The sequence below is a fragment of the Cyprinus carpio genome, chromosome B20, assembly GCF_018340385.1.
Source record: "Cyprinus carpio isolate SPL01 chromosome B20, ASM1834038v1, whole genome shotgun sequence".
NCBI classification, from domain to species: Eukaryota; Metazoa; Chordata; class Actinopteri; order Cypriniformes; family Cyprinidae; genus Cyprinus; species Cyprinus carpio.
The window spans coordinates 27,338,649-27,364,250 of NC_056616.1; the positions used below are offsets into that span (position 1 = coordinate 27,338,649).

A 25,602-nucleotide genomic window follows, 5' to 3' on the forward strand; every position below is an offset into this window, starting at 1 on the left:
TGGTTCTTCTATGGAATCATTGTGAAAACCCCCTTTTGGAACCTTTATTTTTAGTAGTGTGAGAAATAAAGTGGATTCTTACACATTGTGACATGATGTAAACTTGTCTAATATGTCTTGTTGATTCTACCTGAGGTTCATTCAGTTCTTTCTTAAACCTGAGCAAAGGTCTGCAGCCATCCTCACCAATAAAACCATGCTCTCCCATCTCCTCTGTAGTCAAATGCATGAATATGTGAATTCAGAGATAGAAACTTGAGATTGAGGTCCTGAGTAAAAATCATATTATCATTCTACAAAACCTGATTGGAGTATCTGGTTGCTCTTGTCCCATGCCATGAGTGGTGTCTTCTGAAGTAACTTTGACTTTTGGGAACTCCATTGTTGGGAGCTCAGAAGCAGAAGGTTGTCTAAAGTCACTGTCGGTCCCCCTTTCTGTTTTTTGGGGCAGTTAGCCATAGACCCTTCTAAGCTCTTAAGTTCAGAATCGCTGCTGAAGCTTAAAGAACTGGACGTAGCAGTAGAAGTGTGATATTCTTCATTAAACTGAGTCTCACTCGGGGCATCACTAGCATAGTCACCATCTGACAAATCCAGACTCTGATCTTTGTGATCCGTGAGCCTTGAGAGGTAATGAGGAAACGGCCGGTGAGACTGAGATAATGAAATAATGAGGATATTGCTTAGAACACACTTAAACTGTATATAAGTTACTTTTTGAATACTGCTCATACCTTGAATCTGATGTTGGATAATAGCTTGGTCTGTTTTGAGATGTTCTTCAACAAATTCTTCAAATGTTTTTTTTGCTCTTCTCTCAGTCCTGGTCGAATAGATTAATTAATTTGTATTTATTTATTTTTTACTGTAAAGCCTTTAAATGTGCAAATTTCTGCTCATGAAAGCATGCAACAGTAGCCTAATCTTATAAAATATCAATTTTTAAAATGGGTCTTTTTTGTATATATTTTAAAATGTAATTTATTCCTGTGATTGCGATTTTTTTTTAGCAGCCATTACTGCAGACAAAAATTTCAGTTACATTAATCATAATAAATTTTTTATCCATGTATATTGTTTATTGTATGTTTGAATACTTGATCATTTGATATATTGGTAATAATGAGAGGTGTTTGTTGTTGCATGACCAGCAATGTATTAGTGTTTGATGATTTAGATTTGTAACTTTTGTTGTTCTTTTATTTATAGTAACCACACCTTCCACGTTGAGGCATTGATAAAGTAATTAATGGAACTTTGTGCATTCTCATAGATGCCCCACAGTGATTATAATTTTAGAAAAAGTTGTGTCTGCTCAGTTGTGCTCCTTCTTGCAAAAAAAATATCTCTATGAAGAATTTCAGGCCCCACCATACTGTAGCACAGAAACTGCACTTGTTAAATTTACAAATGACTTGCTTCTCGCGTCAGACCAAGGCCGCATCTCATTGCTAGTTTTACTTGATCTTAGTCCTGCTTCTACTATAGATCATGACATACTCATAGATTGATTACAAAACTATACGGGTATTCAAAGGCAGGCTTTAAGATTGTTTAGATCCTACCTGTCCAATCGCTACCACTTTGTTTATTTAAACGGGGAGTCATCTCAATTATCACCAGTAAAGTATGGAGTGCCACAAGGATCTGTCCTAGGTCCTCTGTTATTTTCAATATACACGTTACCCCTTGGTCATATTATTAGAAAATACGGAATTAGTTTCCATTGTTATGCTGATTATATTCAACTATATATCTCAACAAGACCAGATGAAACTTCTTAATTGTCTAAGCTAACAGACTGTAAAAGATTGGATGACCAATAATTTTCTCCTATTGAATTCGGATAAGACAGAGATATTACTTATTGGACCAAAAAGCAGTACACAGAATCTCTTGGATTACAATTTGCAACTAGACAGATGTACTGCTACTTCCTCTACAGTCAAAACTCTGGGTGTTATATTAGATAGCAACTTGTCTTTTGAAAATCATATTTCCCCATGTTATAAAAACAGCATTCTTCCATCTTAGAAACATTGCCAAGCTACGAAACATTGACATCCCGTGGTAACTAGGAATTACACAAGCTTCAGTCTGGATCCAACCCTTACAAAGACCTGAGATGACCGAACAGAGATGATGCAAATCCCTCAGAGGACCTCAGATGATGACAACCCTGAAACAACATAAATTGCAACATACAGTATAATCATTGCTGTTAATAGTGTTCATCGTCTGTTTGATTAACTGAATTTTACCATACATTTCTGCCATATGTACATCAATTTGACAGTCACCACTGACAAACTACTACTAAATATATTGTAGAAACTTAATGTACAGCTGCTTTGCAACGATTTGTATTGTGGAAAGCAGTATACAAATAAACTTGAATTGAATTGAATTGAATTATAACTTTACTCAGCTTCCTTGAAACTTCAAAACAGTCTGTTTTATAAATATATATTTTAGCATCATAAAATACCTTTCCTCTGGGTTTGGTGGGAGAGCCTTGATCGGAAAGGGCTAAGAGGACAGTCTTCTTGTGCAGGTTCTAAAAGACTATTCTTTAGTAGGAGACAAGCATCTGAGCTCTGCTGATGATGCAACATCTGCAATGCAAATCGAAATCTTATGTAAAATTATTACCCAACATAAACGAGGTAACCCGAACTTCAAGGAGCAAATGTAATGCAATTCATTTTTCCAACATTATGCAAGATATAGTCTTAAAAGTGAACGTCTGCATTGTTAAGTATACTGAACTACTGTAAAAATCAGCTTGTTATGGAAATGGAAGGCATGGCAAATCTTTAAAGAGGTCCTTTTGCTAAAAAAGGCAATATATGCCCCTCAGCTAATTTTCTTCACAAAAATCCTTCAGTCTACTCGGGCCTGTCTGGACAAGCCACTAAAAAGTCTTAATATACAAACTAAGGTGTTTAAGACAGAAGATCTATAACCATCACATTTTTTTGTGTACATTTGTTATAACTTGCACAGTAAAGTCAACACGCCCCACTATTGTACTGCCAGAATATGCTCTGCTCTCATGAGGTATGATCTTTGCGAATTCATATGAATATATGTCTTTAGCTGCGTTTTTAAAGTGTGCATTATAGCTTTGTCCATTGTCCATTATCAGTGACGCTCACTGAGTGCTCTATAAAAGATTTAAACATTAGTTGTCTTTAAAGACACACTTTTTTTGTCTTTTTCACAGCAGTTCGTGACATCAGGAATTTAGCTTCTCAACAGGTAGAGACTTGAATGCTCTAGCAGAGGAGGTTCTTTTGTCTTCAGGTCTGAGCAGCTTTAAAAATGCTCTGCTTTGGCAGAACAGACGTTCACAGTTGTGTCGTCTACTTGCATTAGAAATCGCTTTGGACCCGGAATCAAAATTCTGAGAATATGAACAACTCCACACAGCCAACACCGGACACCATCGACACAAACTGTCAGGAGAACGTCGACAAAAATCGAGCGCTGTATATTTTCTACTCTTCTGTGGTAGTGCTGGAGTTTATATTGGGTCTCCTGCTGAACATTACAGTTATCCATCTCTTCATCTTCAAGCTCAAGTTCTGGAAATCTAAGACCATTGACATTTTCCTGTTCAATCTGGTCCTGGCTGACATTTTGTTGCTGATTGGATTGCCCGTAAAGGCGTATAACTTTCAGCAATGCAGTGAAGAGAAAGTAGTGTGCAAAGTACAGCTCTTTCTGCAGTTTATCAACCGAGGAGCCAGCATCGCCTTCCTGACAGTCATCTCCATTTATCGATATTTTAGCGTGGTCCATCCTGGGAAGAGAAAAGTTCTGAGGATTTTGAAACTATCGCCTCAGATTTCTGTATTCATCTGGGTGCTGCTGGGAATTTTGACCATTCCGGCCATGTTGCAAAGTTTTATCAGATGCAACAGCAGTGAAAAAGATGAACTCACCACCATTGTTCTACTGAGGGAAATTGTTTTTTTTACTCAGATTTTCATCCCCTTTTTTGTTCTTGTGTACTGCTCTATACGGATTATCAAAAGACTCAAACAGAAGTCGGTGGGCGACAAGACTAAACTCTGGAGAGCGATGTTCCTCGTCACTTCAGTGGTTCTCGTCTTTGCTGTCTGCTTCTTGCCATATGCCTTTACAAGAGTGGTGCAACTAAAGATCAGTGGGCTTGTGATGAAAGAGGAAAAAGTTACTGTGGTTAAACTGTTCGATGGGCTTCTTTGTCTCTCTTATCTAAACTGTCTCCTGGATCCGATCCTGTACTGCCTGAGCAGCAGTAAATTTAAGAAGCTGTATATATCAATGTATCTTCCCTTTCTGCTGGAGAAGGAGCAACCGGAAAGTTCAGAAGATACCGCAGATGACTGAACTAAGTTGGGAGAATTTCAGGCAGTTTCTTGCAATTGCATTTTTATAAAACATTTTGAATAGTAAATAGGTAGTTGACACATACAGTATCATATCTAAGACTGATTTATTTTTTCATTTTTTTTTTAAATATAAATCTGGATTTTAGGTTAACATTTTTAGGAATGTATAAATTGCAGAAATGTATGTTTTAGGCACTGTGACCATTTTAAATCACATTTGTTTTCTGCATTCTAGTTCATTTTAAATTGCCCTGCGTTGTGACAGATGTACAAAAATGTCAAAACAATTAGCTATATGCTTTTAAAAGTAGTTTTAGATGAAGTAGCATGTCAAACTGCAGCAAGTCAATTAATTTTTTTATTCGCTTTCTGTTTACGTGTCTTGCTTATATTGGACTTGTGATTTAGATTTGTAAATGTGACTCATGATTTGTATTCTGGAAACTGGAAACGTATGATTTAAGAAACTTCTCTGTCAGGCACAGAGGATGAAATGTGTAAAATTTCATGTTTTCATTTTTTTTATTTTTTTGCATGTATAATTATGATTTGAATATTGATAAGTAAAGAACATTTTATCTCAAACTGAATTTTATTTCCACACTATTGCAAAAATAAATTTTTCTAATGAGCATAAAGATAAAGGTCTTCTTGATTCTTACCAGTGGTGTCATTTGTTGCCGGAATCTCTGACTCATTCTCAGTTGCACCAGAATATGTGGCTTTGGATGGATCTTTAAGGCATCTAAATTCCCAGTAGAGTTGAAGGGACCTTTTTTCTGAAAAGCTCAGATATGTCTAGACTTGCCAGTGCGCTAAGAATGCGGGAGATAAAATATGTCCTGAAAGAGAAAGTTATGTAATGGAGAAAAAGAGTGGTGCGTTTACCATACAGTGTAAAATACACTGCATTTGATGGTGGGTAAAACTACAAAAGAGTAATGCACATGCCACAGTTTAAAACTGTCATTTGCATATCTTCTTGTAAATATAATTTGAGAACTACAACATTTCAGAATTGAAAAACTGAAATGATGCTTTTCTCAATTACATAACCATCATAACAACTTTACCTTTAATTAACCTTGTTCTGTAAGAGTTTCTCCTAATGTACCTGGACTGATAAGAGAGAGCAATGCATTTTGTTCCTATAAAACCCTCTGCAACTGCTTCAACTGAAGCTGAAGGATAATTTTGTCATTTTGGCCTGGATTCTGTTCGGAAAGTGATATGATCAGATGTAAAATCAAAATTTGCATTGAGATTAAAAAAAGAAAACGAAAGGTAACATCTACATCTATATTAGCCAATAGCTAGGGCACATGTTTGATTTTGAGATTGGTGCAGACATAACAGTAGATGACACTTCCTTCCCCCATACAACTACAAAACAAACAGTAAATAAATTGCTCTGGATTAATTACAGAGGTTGTGTGAGAAAAACAGAAATTTGGCAGATTAGGACGGGATTCAAATTGCAAATATGTCTGTGAAACGAATTTCTCTAATTACCCCCCGGATAACTAGTCACTGTACGATACTACTACCGGCATAGCTCGCTAGTTCTATGACATTAACTGAAATAAGGCACAAAAAGTGTGATTTTTACAAATATCCATATTTCCATTCCGAAGATAACTACTTTCCACCTCAAAACATCCAACAAAAAACCATGAACATATTCAGGTGAGGTAACTACTGGTAATTAGCGAAACACTCCATTAATATGAGTTGAACCTCAAAATAAAAGTTATGGAAATATTGTGAAACAGAAAGGTTCTTCAGATGTTAAAGGTTCTTTATGGAACCACAAAAAAGGTTCTTCTATGGCATCGTAAAGCACCTTTATTTTTAAGAGTGTAACAGCAGACAACACCCCACTTTATAGGTTTTTCTTTTAACTATGTAATATACCAAAACTTATAATGATGTCAGCAAAACAGAAAATGTAGCTGACAATTTAACTACATACTGCAAGCTTAGATTTCAGGGGTTTTTTTTCCGGGCAAAATCAGATTAAAGCAATCAAATTTTTCAGAAGAGTAATTTGTATCTAAATTTGTCAACAACAACAAAAAAATAATAATAATAAATAATAATATAAATTAAATATCAAGGTATAACCAAATAATTAATTGAAAGATTTATACAAAATACAGTACCATTACCAAAACGCTAATAAACAACTAACAAACTAATAACAACACCATCTAAAGGTGGTATTGAGACAAGTGATTACTTGAAAACCTTGATTGCTTTCTACTGTTTTCCTCAATGGGGGGTAGAGTGAGGGAAAAAAAGCTTAACTAGTGTGTTGTCCTATTGCACTATTTGCTTATGTTGGTGTCAATTGCTCCATTTTCCCTTCAGCTCAAATCTTGATTGCACTAGTTTTTCTTTATAGTTGCTTGGCTCAGTGTTCACAATTGCAAAATTAGGCTGTTCTGTTTGTGTATTGAGTTAGCATAGGACGGCTCCTGTTTTCTCAGTTGATAATTAACTTGTTGATTTGTGACATTGAAGAGAATATACTTTTTAAAAGGATTAAATTGATACATAATTAATTGGATTATTTTAAATGCTGTACTGAGTTTTCTGGGTCTCAAGAACGAGCCGTTTGTTTGTTTAATCAGTGGCCTAATAATTAAAGACTTTATCTGCCTGTCCTTTTTTCTCTATATCTAAATAAGAAAAACTAATTCAAAGCAACAGACTGTAAAGTAGTGGCTAATGGGGATCCAAATAAACAAATATCTCATTGTTTTTTAATGCATTTTTAATCTTTTAAAATCTTAATGCCAAGTACAACCAATGATGTCGATCAAATAAAAAGTCCAGCTCTGATAAATCATGTGATCAGAAAGAGTAATGGTGGGTTCAAACAACACACTGAAAGACAAACACATCTTGACCTGGTCCATGTCCTTGTTAGGACAATGATTGACTGATGAGTGACGGCACTATGATGTTTGTTGTACTGACATGCTTAAAAGATTGAAAACCTCTCAAAGTCCCTGCGTGTCAATTCTCCGACATGGAGGTTCACAAAGCAGTTCTTTTAGTTTGTCTCTTCCTTTTTACAGGTAAGCCAGCAGATATTTATTCATAGTGCTTAATTATAAGACTATTTCTTCTATGCTATAGATAATAAAATGAACCAATTTAAACCTATAATTAATAGCATTTATTTGTGTATGACGGATATGATCATGTTCCCTTCAGATTTCCTCAGGTGCCACAGCCAAAGCACAGGTAAGAAGATCTGCTCATCTGCAAATGTGTTCACGGTTTATGCTTTCATACATAGAGTTCTGTCGATCTAGTCTGAAATCTTTACCTTTGAGAAATATTGTGTAATACAGTTTGGTAGGGGCTCACATGGGCTCTAGTTTAAGAGGTTTTGGCCTTGTTGGTTTAGGAACATATAGTAGCACAGTTCATCAATACTAATAAATCATGTGTTTGTGACTTGAAGCTCAGTTTATCCTTTTCCCCATCTTTTCTCATTCTGCAGATGTTTTGGAAGCATATATAAAAACAGATGGGGCCTGGATAGTGAAATTACCTAAAAGTCAATACACTGCAAAAACAGTGGAAGATTGTGCCGTCAAGTGTAACAAAGAGACTTCTTTTACATGCAGGTACATGTCAGACCATTACAAACTCTCAAATCATATTCTGCGGTACTAGACTGATCTAATATCAACAAGCGAGGTGTAATTCCATTCTATAATGATAATGCATTTGTATATATGTGCTTTGCAGGTCTTTTTTATACATCGAAAAAGATCAGGATTGTGTAACATTACCTGCCAACTCGAAAACTGATCAAATACTGCGAAGAATGAGTGCTGCCCTCTATGAGAAAAGGGGTAAGATTTTATAGCCCAGTCTATTTTATTACTTTACAGATTTGAAGTTTTAATAACCAATGATGTTATGAAGGACCCCTTAAAATCATTTCAGCATACATTACTACCTTTTAAATCAGCTTTAAGTACATTACGAATTTTAAGAAACTTGCAATGCTTTTTCAAAAGTCAACCTGAGTTAATATATAATCCAGATTTATCAAAGTGTAGTTTGGTCCATGTAAGTAAACAAAGTGAAGAGGATTATCTAAAAATCTATCGTCCAGTGGGGGGTTGCTTTTTTTTTAAAGTGCAAATTAATCAAGTACTGTCTAGGTTAAACAATGAAATGTTTCGATTTTGGGTTTCTTGAAATATGCCTGTTGGATATTGTCTTAAACATTCTGTAGATCAGTGGTTTTCAGCTGGTGCTACAGGACTCAGATTTTACATTTAAAATCCTTTAGTGATCCAACACACTACCAAAATTATGCTTAAAAACAGATTTATTGATATTGTCAAACTGCATAAGAACCATCTAACTAGACTAACACAACAAAAATAAAAAATAGATAGAATTATAGTGGGATTTTATATGGAAGATGAAACATTGGGCCAAAATAGTGTGTTTCACATTTTTTTCACTCTGATATTGACATAAATAGATACAGGAAGATACAGGAGATCTGTTTTTGTGTCACAGACAATAAACCTTTTGAGAACCACTGCCCTAGCAGGCCATAAGAATGTACAGAAGCTACCAATAAGAAAACTGCTACACTATCATACAAACATATATCATATATCTATAATGGCTAGCTTAAAACACAATGAAGTGTTTTTAATATGTTGTAATGAATGCATTGAATTCCTTCTTACAGAGTACTTACTGGAATGCGTGAATGGTATTGGCATGGACTACAGAGGTACAAAATCCAAGACAAAATCAGGAAAAGCATGTCAGCGATGGGAGGGAACTTTCCCCCATGTGCCAAAGTATATCTCACAATTTGACTTTTTCATTCATAACGCAATAAAAGAGAAAACAGCTATACGAAATACAAAAACTACAGTGGTCAGCTAATTAATGTAACTTTCCATAGCATAACACCAAAGACACATCCAAAAGCTGACTTGGAGTCAAACTTTTGCCGAAACCCGGATGGAGATCAAGGGGGTCCCTGGTGCTATACAACAGATGCAGGGAAACGATGGGAGAACTGCGATATCCAAGATTGCGCAGGTAAATTTACCGAACAAACTGCTAAATAGTGGTGGGATATCATACTGATGGGAAAATCTCATGCAAAAGTTATTCTAACTAGCCTGCTCACTCTGAAGAGCATTGAAATTGAGCACTCTGAAGGAAACACTCCCACTTTCTCTTTTCTCCTTTAAACAACAACAACAAAAAAAACAACAACAACAAAAAAACAACAACAACAAACAAAAAAAACACTGAATTTAATTCCCTGGTAATCACAACCATAATAATCATCTCAGGTATTAAAATGAATCAAGAAGATGTGCTACCCAGAATAATGCAATCATAAACAAGAAAAAAATTATTTGAAATGTCCTTTCACTAACGACTTGGTGGATAAGGGATTTAGTTGTTCACTTTCATTCAGAGAAACACTTTTAAGGGAAGTACAAGTGTGCAAAAGCACAATTTGGGATTGACCCTTGAATCTGCTCTTAAATATTTGCAGAGGAATGCATGCAATGCAGTGGAGAAAACTACAGAGGCAAGATCTCCACCACTGCTAGTGGATTTACCTGCCAGCGCTGGGACTCTCAGAAACCCCAGAACCATGGTTACATCCCTTCAGCGTGAGACATTATCCTTTATAGCACAATTGGGAAGTGGTCTATTTTGTGCATACTTTGACTGTGGTCTGTCTTTTGTAGCCTTCCTGATAAGTACTTGGAAGAGAACTATTGCAGGAACCCCGATGGAGAGCCCAAGCCCTGGTGTTTTACCACTAGTCCGTCTAAACGCTGGGAATCTTGCAACATTCCTCGATGCAGTAAGCAATGTTCTTGTCAACCTGAAACACAAGTGATTAGTTCATCATTAACTGTGCATTGTTTTCTTGTAGCAACTGAACCACCCACAATTGTACCAGAGCTTACCTGTGCAAGTGGAGAAGGTAGCTCTTACAGGGGCACCATTGCGGTGACAGTCTCAGGAAAAACTTGCCAGGAATGGTCATCCCAAATTCCCCACAAGCATGCTAGAACTTCAGAGAACTACCCATGCAAGTAAGCATAAACATGATGGCCTTGATGTACACTGAGGTTTTGTTTAAGGTTTCAAACCCTACACGTGGAGGACCACCTTTGTGCCAAGTAACTAATCAAGGTGTTACTGGATTACAGGCAGGTGTTGGAGCAGGTTCAGAACTAAACTCTGCAGGACAAGGCCCACTTTAACTCGAACAGGAGTGTCCATTTCTGCTCCTGAAAGGCCACTGTCCTGCAGAGTTTAGCTCCCACCCCATTTTAGCCTGAACCAATTTATCAGTCTCAAGGATTACTAGAAACATCCAGGCAAGTGTCTTGGAGCTGAACTCTGCAGGACAGGACACTTTAGGAGCAGGGTTTGACACAGCTGAAGAACCAAAGATACAGGCTCCTTCAGGGTAAAACGATTACATTGTCTTGCCCCCGAATGCAACTAAAATTTTTTTCCATCCTAGAGGCCTTGATAAGAACTACTGCAGAAACCCTGATAATGAAAGAAGTCCATGGTGTTACACCACAGATCCCGAGACCCGCTGGGAGTACTGCAATGTACCTAGTTGTGGAGATCAGCCTAGACCTGGTCTGTGTTGAAGGAGCCATTACAAAACCATATCTCATTAAATGTAGATTTTGGTGTTCTTTCTTAATTATTTTCCTAAGAACTGGAAAAAGAGCCATGTACTATAACCTAAATATGTGATTTGCAGAGGAGCCGGTGATCCCTGTGGGTGAGGAATGTTATGAAGGTGATGGAAGCTCCTACCGTGGTGCCATGTCAGAGACTGTCAGTGGAAAGAAATGCCAGTTCTGGACATCCATGGAACCTCATCGACATTCCAAATCACCTCAGAGTTTCCCGAAAGCGTAAGACACTATACTGAATTCCATCATCTTGAACAGTTGCAACCTTTAGCTCCACTCATTTCTCCTCTGGCTGCTGTCATGATTTCGCCCATCATGCAGAGATCTGAGGAGGAACCTGTGCAGAAACCCAGATGGTGACCGAGCCCCTTGGTGTTACACCACAGATCCCTCAGTTCGGTGGGAGTACTGCAACATTGAGCGGTGTGACAACAAGCACAGCACACAGGAACCCCCTATCAAGCCAACAAAAGTAGTCCCAACAGACACTTCTCAGGAAACAGGTTTATCCATCACAAGCTAACAGATTATATCAAAGGTCAACTGTGCCCTAGTACTGTCTAAGGGAGGGTGTGACTAACAATGTACTTTGATTCTTTTTGCAGATTGCAAGGTTGGAAATGGAGCAAGTTACCGGGGTCCCACATCCACTACTTTAACGGGAGTGACCTGCCAAGCATGGAGTTCTATGACCCCCCATCAGCATGCCAGTTTTACCCCTGAAAGCCATCCAGACAAGGGTCTAGAGTCGAATGTAAGAGTATGCAGAATTTTAGACATTTTTGAGGGCGATGACTAAAATTTTAACACAGTTTTTACTTGGCTACTCTGTTAGCAATGCAGAAACCCAGACAGTGATGTGAATGGACCTTGGTGCTATACAACAGATCGAAATAAGAAGTGGGATTACTGTCAGATCCCAGACTGCGGTAACCAATTCTTGATATTCCTTTTGGAAATGTTTGACTCCAAAGGCAAAGGAAATTCCTGGATGCAAATTGCTGATACCGGCGCTTAAATACAAAAATTCAGATACATGACATGCATATTACTTTTTAACCAGATGGCCTGAAATGCGGACAACCAGCAGTAAAACCCAAGCGGTGCTTTGGGAGGATTGTTGGGGGATGTATTTCAGCACTCGTGGCCTTGGCAGATCAGTCTTAGGACCAGGTACCAGATAACCTACCTCTTTCTACCCTTGTACTAGGCAGAAATTATATTGTAGTTATTAACAATCATTTTCTGTCATACCAGAAGCAGAATTCATTTCTGTGGTGGAACACTAATTGATGCCCAGTGGGTCCTAACTGCAGCTCACTGCCTAGAGAGGTAAATGACTTTTTTTTTTTGAAGGCACAAAAAGGCAAATAAAGGGTTAATATCAAGCAAAAAGTGAAGTACAAAGTGAAGTACAAAAGTGCAGTGGTTCTTGCTCTGCTTCTGGGAATCCACAACCCTGTACATTTCATTTGTCTGTGGACTTCTAAACAGGAGTTGACAACCATTTACTGCACTAAAGTTAAATGTGATCATACGATTATGCAGGTCTGAGAGTCCATCTGCCTACAAGATCGTGCTTGGAATCCACACAGAGCGTGCAACTGAAGCATCAAAACAGGATCGAGACGTTTCTAAGATTATTAAGGGACCAGCTGGAACTGACATCGCTCTTCTCAAGTTGGACAGGTTAGCTTCCTGTTGCATTGCCATTGCAAATCAAATAACACACTGTGAATCTAGTGAAGGCTGTAATATTTTAGAAGATTCCCCAGTACTAACTTTTGAAACTGTAGTCTAGTCTAATTTAGCAACCTAATTTGACTTATAATGACATTAAGACAGCAAACTCATGATTATATTTGATTTTAGGCCTGCATTATTAAACGATAAGGTATTGCCTGCTTGCCTACCAGAAAAGGACTACATTGTGCCAAGCAATACTGAATGTTATGTAACAGGCTGGGGCGAGACACAGGGTAGGTTACTTTAAGTACATACAGCTAAATGGATTATTTATTATACTAAAATATTTCATATCTTCAAGCCTTTCTATTTCCTAGGAACTGGTGGAGAAGGTTTCCTGAAAGAAACCGGCTTCCCTGTAACTGAGAACAAAGTCTGCAACCGTGCATCATTTTTGAACGGCCGTGTGAAGGAGCATGAGATGTGTGCAGGAAACATAGAAGGTGGAACGGACAGTTGTCAGGTAAGGGACCTATTTAGGTTCTTCTAGATTCAGTGACTTTAATTTGCTCAATTCCAAATCCTAGTGAGCTGCCTACCTGGACAGTGTTTTTTAGGCATAATCAATGAATACAAACATAAGTAGCCTTATAAAGTGCCTCACTTGGCCAAATTACTAGAAGGAATTGTATAAATGTGTCACTGATAAAGCAATCTTTGATACAACCAAATGCTTGTATATGCTATGAATTTTGTGTACTTGTTAGTGTAGAACTGTTAGCTGGATATCCAGTGTTGGGGAAATAACGTGAGTTATTACAAAAAAGTAATGCAAAAGTACCGTAACACTACTTTACATAAAAAGTAACTAAGTAATGTAATTAGTTACTTTTTTATAGAGTAACACAATACTGTAATCATGCATTACTTTTAAAAATAACTTTCCCAAAACACTGCTAATATCGGACTATTGCAATATTAGAGTTTTGAGTACTTTATGTGAGGAGCAGTGTTGCCACAGGTTGTTTTTCATGTCTGCGGGTTTAAGCGACCCCAAAAACGTGCTATTTAACCCCTAAAAGTAGAATTTTACCAGGGGAACCCCATTAAAAACATGTATTTTTACCTCACCGGAATGTGATTTTTTACCCGGGGATCCTCCTCGAAACATGATTGGGCTAGTTTTGAGTAGCAATTGGGCGGATTTTGTTGTGAAAACCTGGCAACCCTGGTGAGGAACGCTATTTGTGTGGGATGCTTCAGGTTTGGAATACAGCCATTGATCTAAAGTAATGATTTACTCCCAAAAAACAATATTACACTACAATCATTTACTCAACCTGTAGAGTTTTTCACATATGAGATTTGACAGATTTGAAGTAAATAACAATCTAAATTACGACCTTTTCCTCACACTCATTTAGGGTGACAGCGGTGGGCCTCTCGTCTGCTACTCACAGAACACCTTCGTCCTTCAGGGAGTGACGTCATGGGGTCTTGGCTGTGCTAATGCCATGAAACCTGGAGTATACACCCGCGTCTCCAAGTTTGTCAGCTGGATAGAACGCAGCATCAAAGAAAACTGAGAATGGAATAGTCGAAACATAAGCAAATGATGTGTGGAATTTAAGTGTATAACTAAGAATGTAATAATGAATATGTTTATTGATTCATAAGCTGTTTTGAGGTTAAGTAGTAATACACCCTGTTCAGAAGTTATATGCACAATCCGGATGTGTTCCGATCTGAGCCGATTCCAAGTGATCATGTTTTATTACAGAACTCTTCAAAGACCTTAAAATGTAATCAGATCTAATATAAAAATGTTTTCCTACATTAAAGGGGCGGTAAACATCTTTAGAGAAAGTCTCTTTATTTTGCTGTTACAGTGACAATGCAATGTTCAAACCCTAATAAGTGACAGAACAAATAAGTACAATAACATTTACTATTAGCATGAATAATTTAAGCCAACATTTTAAAACATACATACTGTAGATATGTTACGGAGTTATTTTACATTTTTTAAATAAACATTTTGGTCAAAAAATTTATTTTAAAAAATGTAAAATTATAAAAAAAAAAATACAGTAACTAGTAATGAGAACAATAATTACTACGGAAGAGAATTAGGGCCAAGCAATAATAAAAAAATAAAACCATCTCGAGATTAAAATCATTATATTGCGAGATTAAACTCATTAAATTTTGAGAAAAAAAAACCTCACTCGAAATACAATCTTGAGAATAAACTCATTAAATATCGAGAATAAAGTCGTTTTGTTTCGAGATTAAACTCGTTAAATTTCGAGAAAAAAAAAGTCGTAATACAATCTTTCGAGATATAAACTCATTAAATTTCGAGAATAAAGTTGTTGTGTTTTCGAAAAAAAAACTTGTTAAATTTCGAGAAAAAATAGTCGAAATAATCGTGAGAATAAACTCATTTAATTTCAAAAATAAAGTCGCTGTGTTTCGAGAAAAAAAAGTCGAAATGAAATGTAGAGAAATAACGCATTCGATCAGTGTTCATTGCATAGCCTATATCTTCAGTAACAAAGAAATACTATCAACTTTAGCTAATTATGACACAATAATAATTAGCACACGAACTTTAAAAGAGAATTTGCAAGCGGCTAGGTCTTTTTAGAAGAAAAAATCAGTCCAATTTGCGCGATGCAGGCTACTCGCTTTTTGTCCAACATGAAATGACAACCAGAGGACAAATGACGACAATCGCTTGCTTCACCCAAATGCACTCTGGCACTTGGACAGCTATGATAAATTAAAACTGTACGACATTTCCATTAATGGCGTGTAATGTAATGGAGTTTATTCTCAAGATTGTATTTGGACTTTTTTTCTCGAAATATAACGAGTTTAATCTCGAAAACACCAACGACTTTATACTCGATATTTCATGAGTTTATTCTCAATATTGTATTTCGACTTTTTTTCTCGAAATTTAACGAGTTTAATCTCGAAACACACAACACTTTATACCTCGATATTTCATGAGTTTATTCCTCAAGATTGTATTTCGACTTTATTCTCGAAATTTAACGAGTTTAATCTCGAAACACAACGACTTTATTCTCGATATTTCATGAGTTTATTCTCAAGATTGTATTACGACTTTTTTTTCTCGAAATTTAACGAGTTTAATCTCGCAATATAATGACTTTAATCTCAAGATGGTTTTATTTTTTTATTATTGCTTGGCCCTAATCCTCTTCCGTAAATTACAGCTCTGAATAATTAATGGTCCTTTGAACCTTTATTTTTAGCTTGATTACCTATCAAACAAAACTTGTTGATCATTGAGAAACTGATTTCAGTTTGTATATTTTGATTAAATCCTCTAAAGAGAAGGGATAAGTAGCATCACTTAATAATAAAAGTTACGGAGGTTGATGTTTTTTCTGTCTCAGCTCAATCAGACGGCTGTAACTTCTTTGTTCGATGTCACATCAGAGGGCAGCAAACTTCTCTAGCTGTTGACTCTTCAGCTGGTTTTCTTTGTTTCTTCTGCGTGTACAATTCACATTTGTGAAGAAACGTTTAAGATGACAAAGGTTATCATGGCGTACATGTGCAGGGAGTCAAACCTCACCTGTTTGGACATTCGATGTCATCAATGGTTTCTGGAAGAGGGCACACCTTTGGTTTCAGGTAACAGCAGAACTAGTCCACCGGCCACGAACGCAAGAGCACCTGTGAGAGAGAGCGTTCACTTCAACAGCCTCACACTGCAACTAGAACATACTCAACGTCACAATATCATGGCCAAGGGTGATATCTGTTTGTTTATTTTTGAGGGGCACCAGTGAAAGTCAAGCTTGGACATGACCAAAGGAAAACCTTTTTAGTACTAGTTTCTGTGTAGTGTGCAGAGGGGAGCAGGTTTCAGATGCTGCATAATAAACAGTGTTACTTTGGAATATAAACAAAGCAAAACTTCAATTGAATTTGACTGGAATCCACATAGAAATGTTTATCCGATGGGTGCAAGTTTGTTTGGATAGCATTACCATGCTAGCCCCTGGTTTTAGATGCTATAACTACACCATTTAAGAAGAAAAACAAAAACATTTAAATAAATAATAAAATAAGTAAATAGTGATATCTATTAATAATATATCCATACATTAATACATACTTCGCTTTGTTAGTGGCCATTTTTGCTGACAATTTTTTTAACAAGTAACTTTTTAAACAAGTAAACAAATTACAGATTTAATATAAAAATATATATTGTAAATGAAATCATTTTGTAATATTATAGTGCATTTTTACCATAGGCTATAAATAATTATAAATACATGCTTTTAAAAAAAGCATGTTTTTTTTTTAAGTAACATAAATCACAGATATTATAAATATATAATACTCTATATATATAATATATATATATATATATATATATATATATATATATATAGAGATATATATATATATATATAATTTTAATATTACACAAAGATAACCTGAGTAAACTACAAAATGCAGTTTGAAAATGAAGATTTTCATTTAAAAGTGTGAAAAAAAGCTGCTGCCCATACCTGCCCGGCCCTATGTGAAAAAGTAATTGCCCCCTAAATCTAATAACTGGTTGTGCCACTCTTTTCAGCAACAATTGCGATAACTGGCAATGAGTCTTTCACATTGCTGTGGATGAATTTTGTCCCACTCTTCTTTGGAGAATTGTTTTAACTAAGCCACATTGGAGGGTTTTGCGAGCTCTAATTGAATTGCTGGTGTTTTAAGGTCATGCCACGGCATCTCAATCGGATTTAAGTCTGGACTTTGATTTGGCCACTTCTAAACCTTCATTTTGTTTTTCTTGAGCCATTCAGAGGTGGACTTGCTGGTGTGTTTGGGATCATTGTCCTGCTGCATAACCCAAGTGTGCTTGAGCTTCAGGTCACAAACTGACGGCCAGACCATTCTCCTTCAAAGATTTTCTGATATAGAGTGCAGAATTCATGCTTCCATCAATTATGGCATGTCATCAGACCATCACACTACCTCCACCATGTTTGACTGTTGGTATGATGTGGTTTTATGAAATCCTGTGTTAGTTTTACACCAGATGTAACGGGACACACACTTTCCAAAACTTTTGTTGCATCAGTCCACAGAATATGTGCCCAAAAGTCTTGGGGATAATCAAGATTTTTTTTGGGTGAATGTGTGAGATGCGCCTTTGTTTTCTTTTGCTTTTGCCTTTGGAACTCTCCCATGGATTGCCGTTTTTGCCCAATCTCTTTCTTATCATTGAACATGAACTCCTCATTTAAAAATGGCATTTTGTAATTATTTTGCATAATCTTTTGTGTAATATTAAAATTTGTTTGATGATCTGAATCATTTAAGTTTGACAAATATGCAAAAGAAAAATAAAAACCGTGAGCGGGGCAAAACCCTGTTCACAACACTGTATATATATATATATATATATGTTTGTGTGTGACCCTGGACCACAAAATCAGTCTTAAGTGTCAATTTTTCAAAATGAGATTTATAACATCATCTGAAGTAAAGCTGAATAAATAAGATTTCCATGATGTATGGTTTATTAGGATCGGACAATATTTGGCCGAGATACAACTATTTGAAAATCTGAGAGTGCGAAAAAATTTAAATACTGAGAAAGTCGCCTTTGAAGTTGTCCAAATGAATTCTTAACAATGCATATTACTAATCAAAAATTACGTTTTTATATATTTGCGGTAGGAAATTTACAAAATATCTTCATGGAACATGATCTTTACTTAATATCCTAATTATTTTTAGCATAAACAAAAATCGATAATTTTGACCCATACAATTTTTTTTCGGCTATTGCTAAAAAATATTTGTCCCCACGACTTAAGACTGGTTTGTGGTTCAGGGTCACATATACATATACATATGGTAAAGTTGATTATTTATGTTTGGTGGTCTACCTAACAACACAAACAACTCGATTGAACGCAAAATTTATACCGAAAATAATGAGAGGTAGCTCTAGCCAAATGACAGCAAGCCTGTAGAGCAGGAACGGTGCTACAATCCCACCAATGTCACACAGTGTGGAACAGGCCGAAACACCCAGATTTCTGAGCCAAAAAAAACATCAGATAGTAGCATTACTGACCAACATGTCCAAAAACAATCATTTACATATAGTACGATGTCTCCTTTGCATTAAAACTTACCTGATAACCGTGGGATATAGTTCAGTATTCACAACACTACCATTTTCAAAAGCCATAGTGATGCCCAGCCGTCCAACACAAGCAACAGCACTTTTTAACCCGAACATACCTGTGGAGATACAAAAATTTCAAGTAAATTAATACATATAACCACTGTGTTTTTCGGTCAAATTGAATTTATAACTCCAAATGGTAACCCCTGTTGGGGATGAATGCTGTGATTAAGCAGGCCGCTCCTGCCACAAAAATTCGCAGCTGCAAAAGGAAGCCGGCGTCCGTCCGATCGTTCAATAGTGATGAGAATGAGGAAAGCTGCTGGCAAATTCACGATTTCCAGATATGAGGAAGTCCACATACACGTTTCCTCCGAGGATTCCCAGCCTCATGATGAGCCCCTGGTAACCACAGCACTGGTGAACCTGGCGACACAATGGACAGATTACAGATGGATGTTCACTGCACTTAAAAAAAAACACATCTTGGATCTCACATACCAGTTGAAGCTCAGGATGAATGTCAATTTTCTCAGTTTGGAAGTCCTGAACAGGTCCATGAAAGATGCAGTCGAGGTGGGTTGGGTTGTTCATCAGTTATTGTCTGATAGATGAAATTGGACATTTAAGAGACATTTGGCCATATTTTATGCTCATCATCACTGTGTAAACTCTGTACCTCAATAATCTTGGACAGTGTCTTTTTGTTCTCTTTGGCTATTGCTTTTGTGATCTCCATTGCTTCGTTTCTCTTGTTTTGGCTGAGGAGCCATCTTGGTGATTTCAGGGATAACATGAAAGTTCTAGAGTGTATTTAAATAATGCAACATGGCTACATTTACCCAACACTGTGTACCTCAAAAAGTAAAAAAACAAAACAAAACAAAAAAAACATTTATTTACATGTAAATATCTTAAATGCATTTAGGAATTTTCTTTGTGTTCATACTGAAAAAAAAATCTAAAATATTTATAATGTTAATTTATGTTCAAAGGCACATCATCTGGAAATATTTATTTGAATTATGTTAACAAATGAACTAAAAGTGATTTTTTTAATGTAAATGCACATCAAATGTGCAACAGATATAAACAAAAAGAAATTCTTATTCTTAACCAAACTCAAGGCTCATTTTTTTGACAAAAAATATAGTAAATCTGTAAAATTCTGTACCCAATACTGTGAAAAATTATTAACATTTTTCTATTTTAATATATTTTAAAATGTAATTTATTTGTGGGACGGCGAAGCTGAATTTTCAGCATCATTACTCCAGGCTTTAGTGTCACATGATCCTTCAGAAATCATTCTAATATGATGATTTTGGTCTTCAAGAAACCTTTCTCATTATGAACGTTGTTGAAAACATGCTACTACTTTATATTATGGTGAAATATAGAATAATATTTGTGGAGGAAACCCTGACAGATTTTGTTCCTAGATTCCATAGATGGAACAGAAGTAAATATTTGTAAACATTTACTGTTAAAAACAAGGTCACTTCTGATTAGTTTAGCGGCATCATTGCTGAATAAAAGTATTAAATTTACTTTCAAAAATGTATCCTTAGGTTAAATAATGTAGAGTCGGATCTATTCATATTAAAGTTCATAGGGAAATAATAGAAAACTAATTTTATTCAAGTGGGGATATAACAGGACGCACGGTTCCAAACACCACACACACAATATTTCACACCCACACAATTTTCAAATTTTCTGGGAATACAACCATCTTCACCGTCTGTATTACACCACTCACATGCACAGAGGGCTATTACAAAACCCAGTAGTATGTCCATGAAGCAGATGTAAGGAATGGTGAAGAGCACCCTGTAGGCCAGCGCCAGTTTGGTATAAAGTAAGCTAAGAGAGGAAGAATGAGAATGCCCAGGGACTGAAAGAACATCATCTGATAGCTCACGTATCCCACCATTCTCCGGTATTCACAACACCAACCAACTCTTGACTGAGACTGCAGGGCCAGAACACAAAGACATAATGGAACATGAGGGATAGCTATGACATATGCAAGGATCAAAAGTACTTTTTAATTATCTGCAGCCACCATTCTGCATCTGAACTGAATATTAACTTATGATTATACTTAAAGCATAATTAGAGAATTTGAAAAGTGTTTTGGTTACGCAGAGACATATCCAGACTCATCGCTCCATCCCGGCCCTTCTACCTCCAAAGCCAAAGAGAACTCCTGAAGACCAAGCAGTGGCGATGTAAATTGGGGCGACGTGGGCCCACCAGACTCCCTGTTAATCCAATGAGACAGTTTGTCCTTATGGTTGGGTGTGGAAACTCTTGCCTGCTGCCGTATCTGAAAAGAACACATATGAATCAATTAGATCATTAATGAAACATTTGTGTCTGTGCTGCAATAAAAACCAAATTTTTTGGTGTTTTTAAAAGAAATCTGTGTTCTGCTCACCAAGGCCTGCCTTTTTTTAAGCTGATCACAAATACAGAAACAAACAATAATCATGATGGAATTAAAATTCTAATAACATAGTTTTTTTTTAATGCAATAGGTTTTAATTTCATGTTTGAAAAAATTAATGCATCCTTGACTGAAAATTGTAAAACAAAATATCTCCTCTTTTTTTTTTACAAAAATACTGTATTATATTAATCTGTCATATGCACTGAAATCACAGAAAAATGTAATTTACGATAATACAGTACTTTTATTTTAGTTGCAAAAATATCTGACCAACAATAAAATTTTCTTGAAAAGTAAAACCATGCATATATTTTTATTAAGGACTTGTTGTTCAGAGAATTCTCATTCTGGCGGGCCACATTTTTTTTTGGGATATTTTAATAAAGTTTTTTAAATATAACAAGCTCAAAAAGACATTGTTGCTATATCCATCTTATTACGGATTAAAAATAAGAAAAGTACACTTAGAAACTCAAAATCAAAATGCATCTATGTAACAACATTGTAAATTAGAGAGAGAGAGAAAGAAGGAGCGATTGGGAAACCAGTAAGTGTACCAAGTGGACATTGTAGTACGTGTCAGTCATAAGTATGCTGCCATGTATCCTCCAATAGCAATTGCTGCCCCACTAGAAACCAAACAACCCGAGTGCCTGCTGCCTGGTAACAGGTCACAAATTACCAGAGCCCAGGCGTCTTCGCATCACTTAGATCAAAACTGGCAAACACAACAGGTCCTCAAGTCAGACATTTAGGTCTCTCATTTGCACTTCACACAATTATTACCCCGAAAGACAGAGCTTGTTTTGTGGTCCCCATACCACCACACTCAACTAACCACTCAGTGGACGAATGACTGTCTCCCTTCTATCTCCCTTCATAGAGTCGTACGTACTCCCCCCATTAACTCCCTCCCAATGTACATGTACTGGTACTCCCAGCCATCTGAACAAACAGGACACGTAATCGGTAGAAGTAGAATAGCTGTGGCTTATTCTGGAGTGGAGATTCACTTTCTGAGGATTTCCACTTAAGTTAGACCACGGCGGTGACTTTTTTGTAGCGTTCCGTCCATGGTCCAGCTTATGACACTGACTGTAAGCGTCAACCCTCCCTTAGAGCTCTGTTTGCAATCAAGGGTACAGTTCGCCTTGCGTGCATCTTGAAGAATTCCAGGAAGCCCCTTCCCAGCCAGCATCTTTCGCGACTCTCACTGAGCACCCGGGTCATGGCACCAATGTTCGGGGGTGAAACCCTGCGAATACAATCCGACGTATACAAAGAAAACTGTACAGAGACCCAGCAAAATATGGAAACAATTTCGCATATTTCACGGCCGGAGCGCGACTGCCCGGGCCGCTCTAAGATGTCTCTAAAAGTAGTCATGGTCACTGTGTACGCAACTAGTGGAAGGCATGAAAGGGGTCATGAATAGCTGTTAAAATGATGGTCGGTTAAGTTTGGGGCCACAGTATTTACCCACAGCTGGGACTGAGCAAAAGTCCAGAGTATGTTGAAATTTGATATGGTAGTGCCTGCGATTGACCAAGTACAGGTGGGATGGGGACACAGGGGACAAGAAGTTTACATTTTAAACCCCCCTGACAATCTGAAACCTGTTACTTAATTTGAAAAATGTATAATTTTTGGTCAGTCAAGAAGAAACAACAGAAGTGTTGTATGAAAAGGTTTCAGTAAGTGGTTCTTAGTTAGGCAAGACTACAGACTAAATCACGACTTACTTATCTAAAAAAAACCCTGAAAACTCCTCTGAGTCGACTATGGTCCGTTTAGACTGTAATGGTGACAGCAGATAATTAACTGTGAAAAAAGTGAACACGAAAAATAAAAATACTTTCAAGCTGACAATGAAAAATATGGAACCTTAGATTAAAAAAAAACTTGTGAACATTCAAAATGGTTCCTTGAACAACTGAAATAATTTTAACGCATTATAAATTACTTAATTGGAAAAACAGCAAAACTTACCTACAAAATTACTAAATTATTAAGACAAATTGTTTTAAAGCAAAAATATAAAAAATAAATACATACAAAAACTGGAAATAGATCTATTCAACTACATTGAAGAATTGACAATAATAAATGGAAATAAATATAAATAAAAGGAAAATAGCACTATAATACTAAAGGCTGAAGAAAAAATAAACAATAAAAACCTACTTAACATGGCATAAACACCAAATTACTAGAACTTAAAAAAAATTGACTGAAAAAATATAATATAATATAATATAATATAATATAATATAATATATATAATAATTAATTATAATATAATATTAATATATATAATATAATATAATAAATATAATAAAAAAGTAAAACAAAATATTAAATGAAAAATAAACTATATATTAAACATCATTTCAGATGCCAAGGGATCTAATATTTATTTTCTTTAAAATTACCATCTATATAGAAATGTCTACTATAAAAAAAGCTAAAGCTGAAACTTATATTAGATGAAAAAACTTATTTCAGTTAGATTTCAAGGCAAAACATTTCTAAAGTTCATTAGTTCCTAACTGGGAAACAAATTACAAACTACAACTAAAACTAAAGCTAAAACTGAAATAAAAATAAAATAAATGTAAAGAGTAACATAAAAAAAACTAATAAAAATACCAAAACCACATAGGAATCTCTTTTAAATCATAAAATTATTTAAAAAAAATATTAATAAAAACTAAAACACTGGTTTGATTTAATTGTTTGAGTGAACCACAATAACTCCTAATAAAGATGCATGCCGAGGAGCTGATAGTTTTATTGAAATAATGCCATAATATCTCAGCATAAACTATTTAAATCCCAAAACAAGATCATAAAAAGCATGACAAATACAGTCTGAGAAGAGCTAAAGCCTCTTTCAGGAAAAAAAAAAACACTATCTCAGGACCTTCTCTTGAAGTATTTCAGAGAATTGTACCGTACAATAACCCATAAAGCAGGCGCAGACATTTTTTCAGTAAGGAGGGGGGAGCACGTGATGACCAAAAGCTATCGAGTGCACCCCGTCCACCTTCTGCCCTAAAGGACAGGAAAAGAAAAAAAAAAAAAAAACACTTTGCCACCAATGTGCAAAGTACTAAAAGAGACACATAAGCATGCTTTAACGCATCTTGTCGTACCGTCTCAGTAGCAGTGAGTTATGACAGATATACAGAACTGGTGTGATTTTTTATTTGGCAACCATTTTTATGTGAGGGAATACACTGATGAATGGTAATACAAAACTATGAGACAAACTTCAGAAGAGCGGAGAGTGAAAAAACACTGTACACATGCTGCCAAACAGGACCAGTGTCCTGTTGTACCTTCACTGCCATGTGAGAAGAACATTTTGGTAATGGGTCATTTCTGGAGAGCTGAAAGCAATCTGTGACACAACTTATGTAAATAATATGAGTATCTTTTGTAAAGTCCCAGCAAACAACAACGGGAGCTGAAACTGATTCAGCAAATAACCACATAATTTTTGCACGGTGTTTTCAGGTTCAGGGCATTGTATTCGCGTTAATAGGACTGGCAACAAACACTCTTGGGAAAAACGGGAAAAAGTGCTTTGTAAAAGGGTTTCTGTCACCTGTTGTACTTGTGGCTTCTTTCATAGGCACCAGTGTCTTCTTTGAAAAAACTAATTTAAAAAAAAAAAGAGAAAGCACGATATTTAAACAATAGGTAACACTTTAGCAGTAAAATTTACAGTTTGTTAATTGTTAATTAGTGCTTTAGATGTCACACCAAACTAACCATTGAAACAATACTTTTACAGAAATTTATTTAATCTAGTTTCATGTTATTTCTACATTATTCTAATACATTTGCAACATTTTCTGATGATGCATATAATAAACATTAAATGTATAATGCCATAAACTTGAAGTATAGAAATTTTTTTAAAATTAACAGATTAATAAATTCTGCAAACAACAAACAAACAAAAAAACAAGTTTATTGTTATTTTCATCTAATGGAGCCAAAGGGAAATGGTGATTTGAGGAAAAATTTCAGGAATGCTTTTGCATTCTCTCACAAAGCCTTTTGTTTCCACCAAAAAAACTTTGCGGCAACAATTACGTAATGTTCCCCTGAGACACTATGTGCTTGCTTAGTCGCAAAAGA

The 25,602-nt window shown here is 36.0% G+C and overlaps 2 protein-coding genes and 1 pseudogene across 2 annotated transcripts; 2 read left to right on the forward strand and 1 right to left on the reverse strand.

Moving 5' to 3' along the window:
* The first annotated feature begins 3,011 nt into the window (after positions 1–3,011).
* Positions 3,012–4,384, forward strand: LOC109113662 (12-(S)-hydroxy-5,8,10,14-eicosatetraenoic acid receptor-like). The gene is made up of 2 exons (XM_019126477.2): positions 3,012–3,060; positions 3,227–4,384. Exon 2 carries the CDS (start codon positions 3,415–3,417, stop codon positions 4,375–4,377), a length of 963 nt encoding a protein of 320 aa, XP_018982022.1. The 5' UTR covers positions 3,012–3,060; positions 3,227–3,414; the 3' UTR covers positions 4,378–4,384.
* A 2,946-nt stretch (positions 4,385–7,330) lies between these two features.
* LOC109113661 (plasminogen-like) lies at positions 7,331–14,665 on the forward strand. Its single transcript, XM_042746771.1, is given in 21 exon segments — positions 7,331–7,462; positions 7,602–7,631; positions 7,894–8,020; positions 8,145–8,251; positions 9,112–9,226; positions 9,334–9,473; positions 9,943–10,063; positions 10,142–10,260; positions 10,333–10,495; positions 10,933–11,057; positions 11,185–11,341; positions 11,441–11,622; positions 11,725–11,873; positions 11,955–12,048; positions 12,183–12,255; positions 12,257–12,292; positions 12,377–12,451; positions 12,668–12,808; positions 12,992–13,098; positions 13,183–13,328; positions 14,230–14,665. Coding segments are annotated over 21 exon segments (2,418 nt in total). The 5' UTR covers positions 7,331–7,413; the 3' UTR covers positions 14,392–14,665.
* Positions 14,666–16,000: 1,335 nt separating this feature from the next.
* LOC122140977 lies at positions 16,001–22,651 on the reverse strand (annotated as a pseudogene).
* Positions 22,652–25,602: the final 2,951 nt, after the last annotated feature.

Excerpts from the sequence above, each read along its gene's own strand:
- LOC109113662 (XM_019126477.2), top strand. The coding sequence starts at position 3,415 with ATGAACAACTCCACACAGCCAACACCGGACACCATCGACACAAACTGT.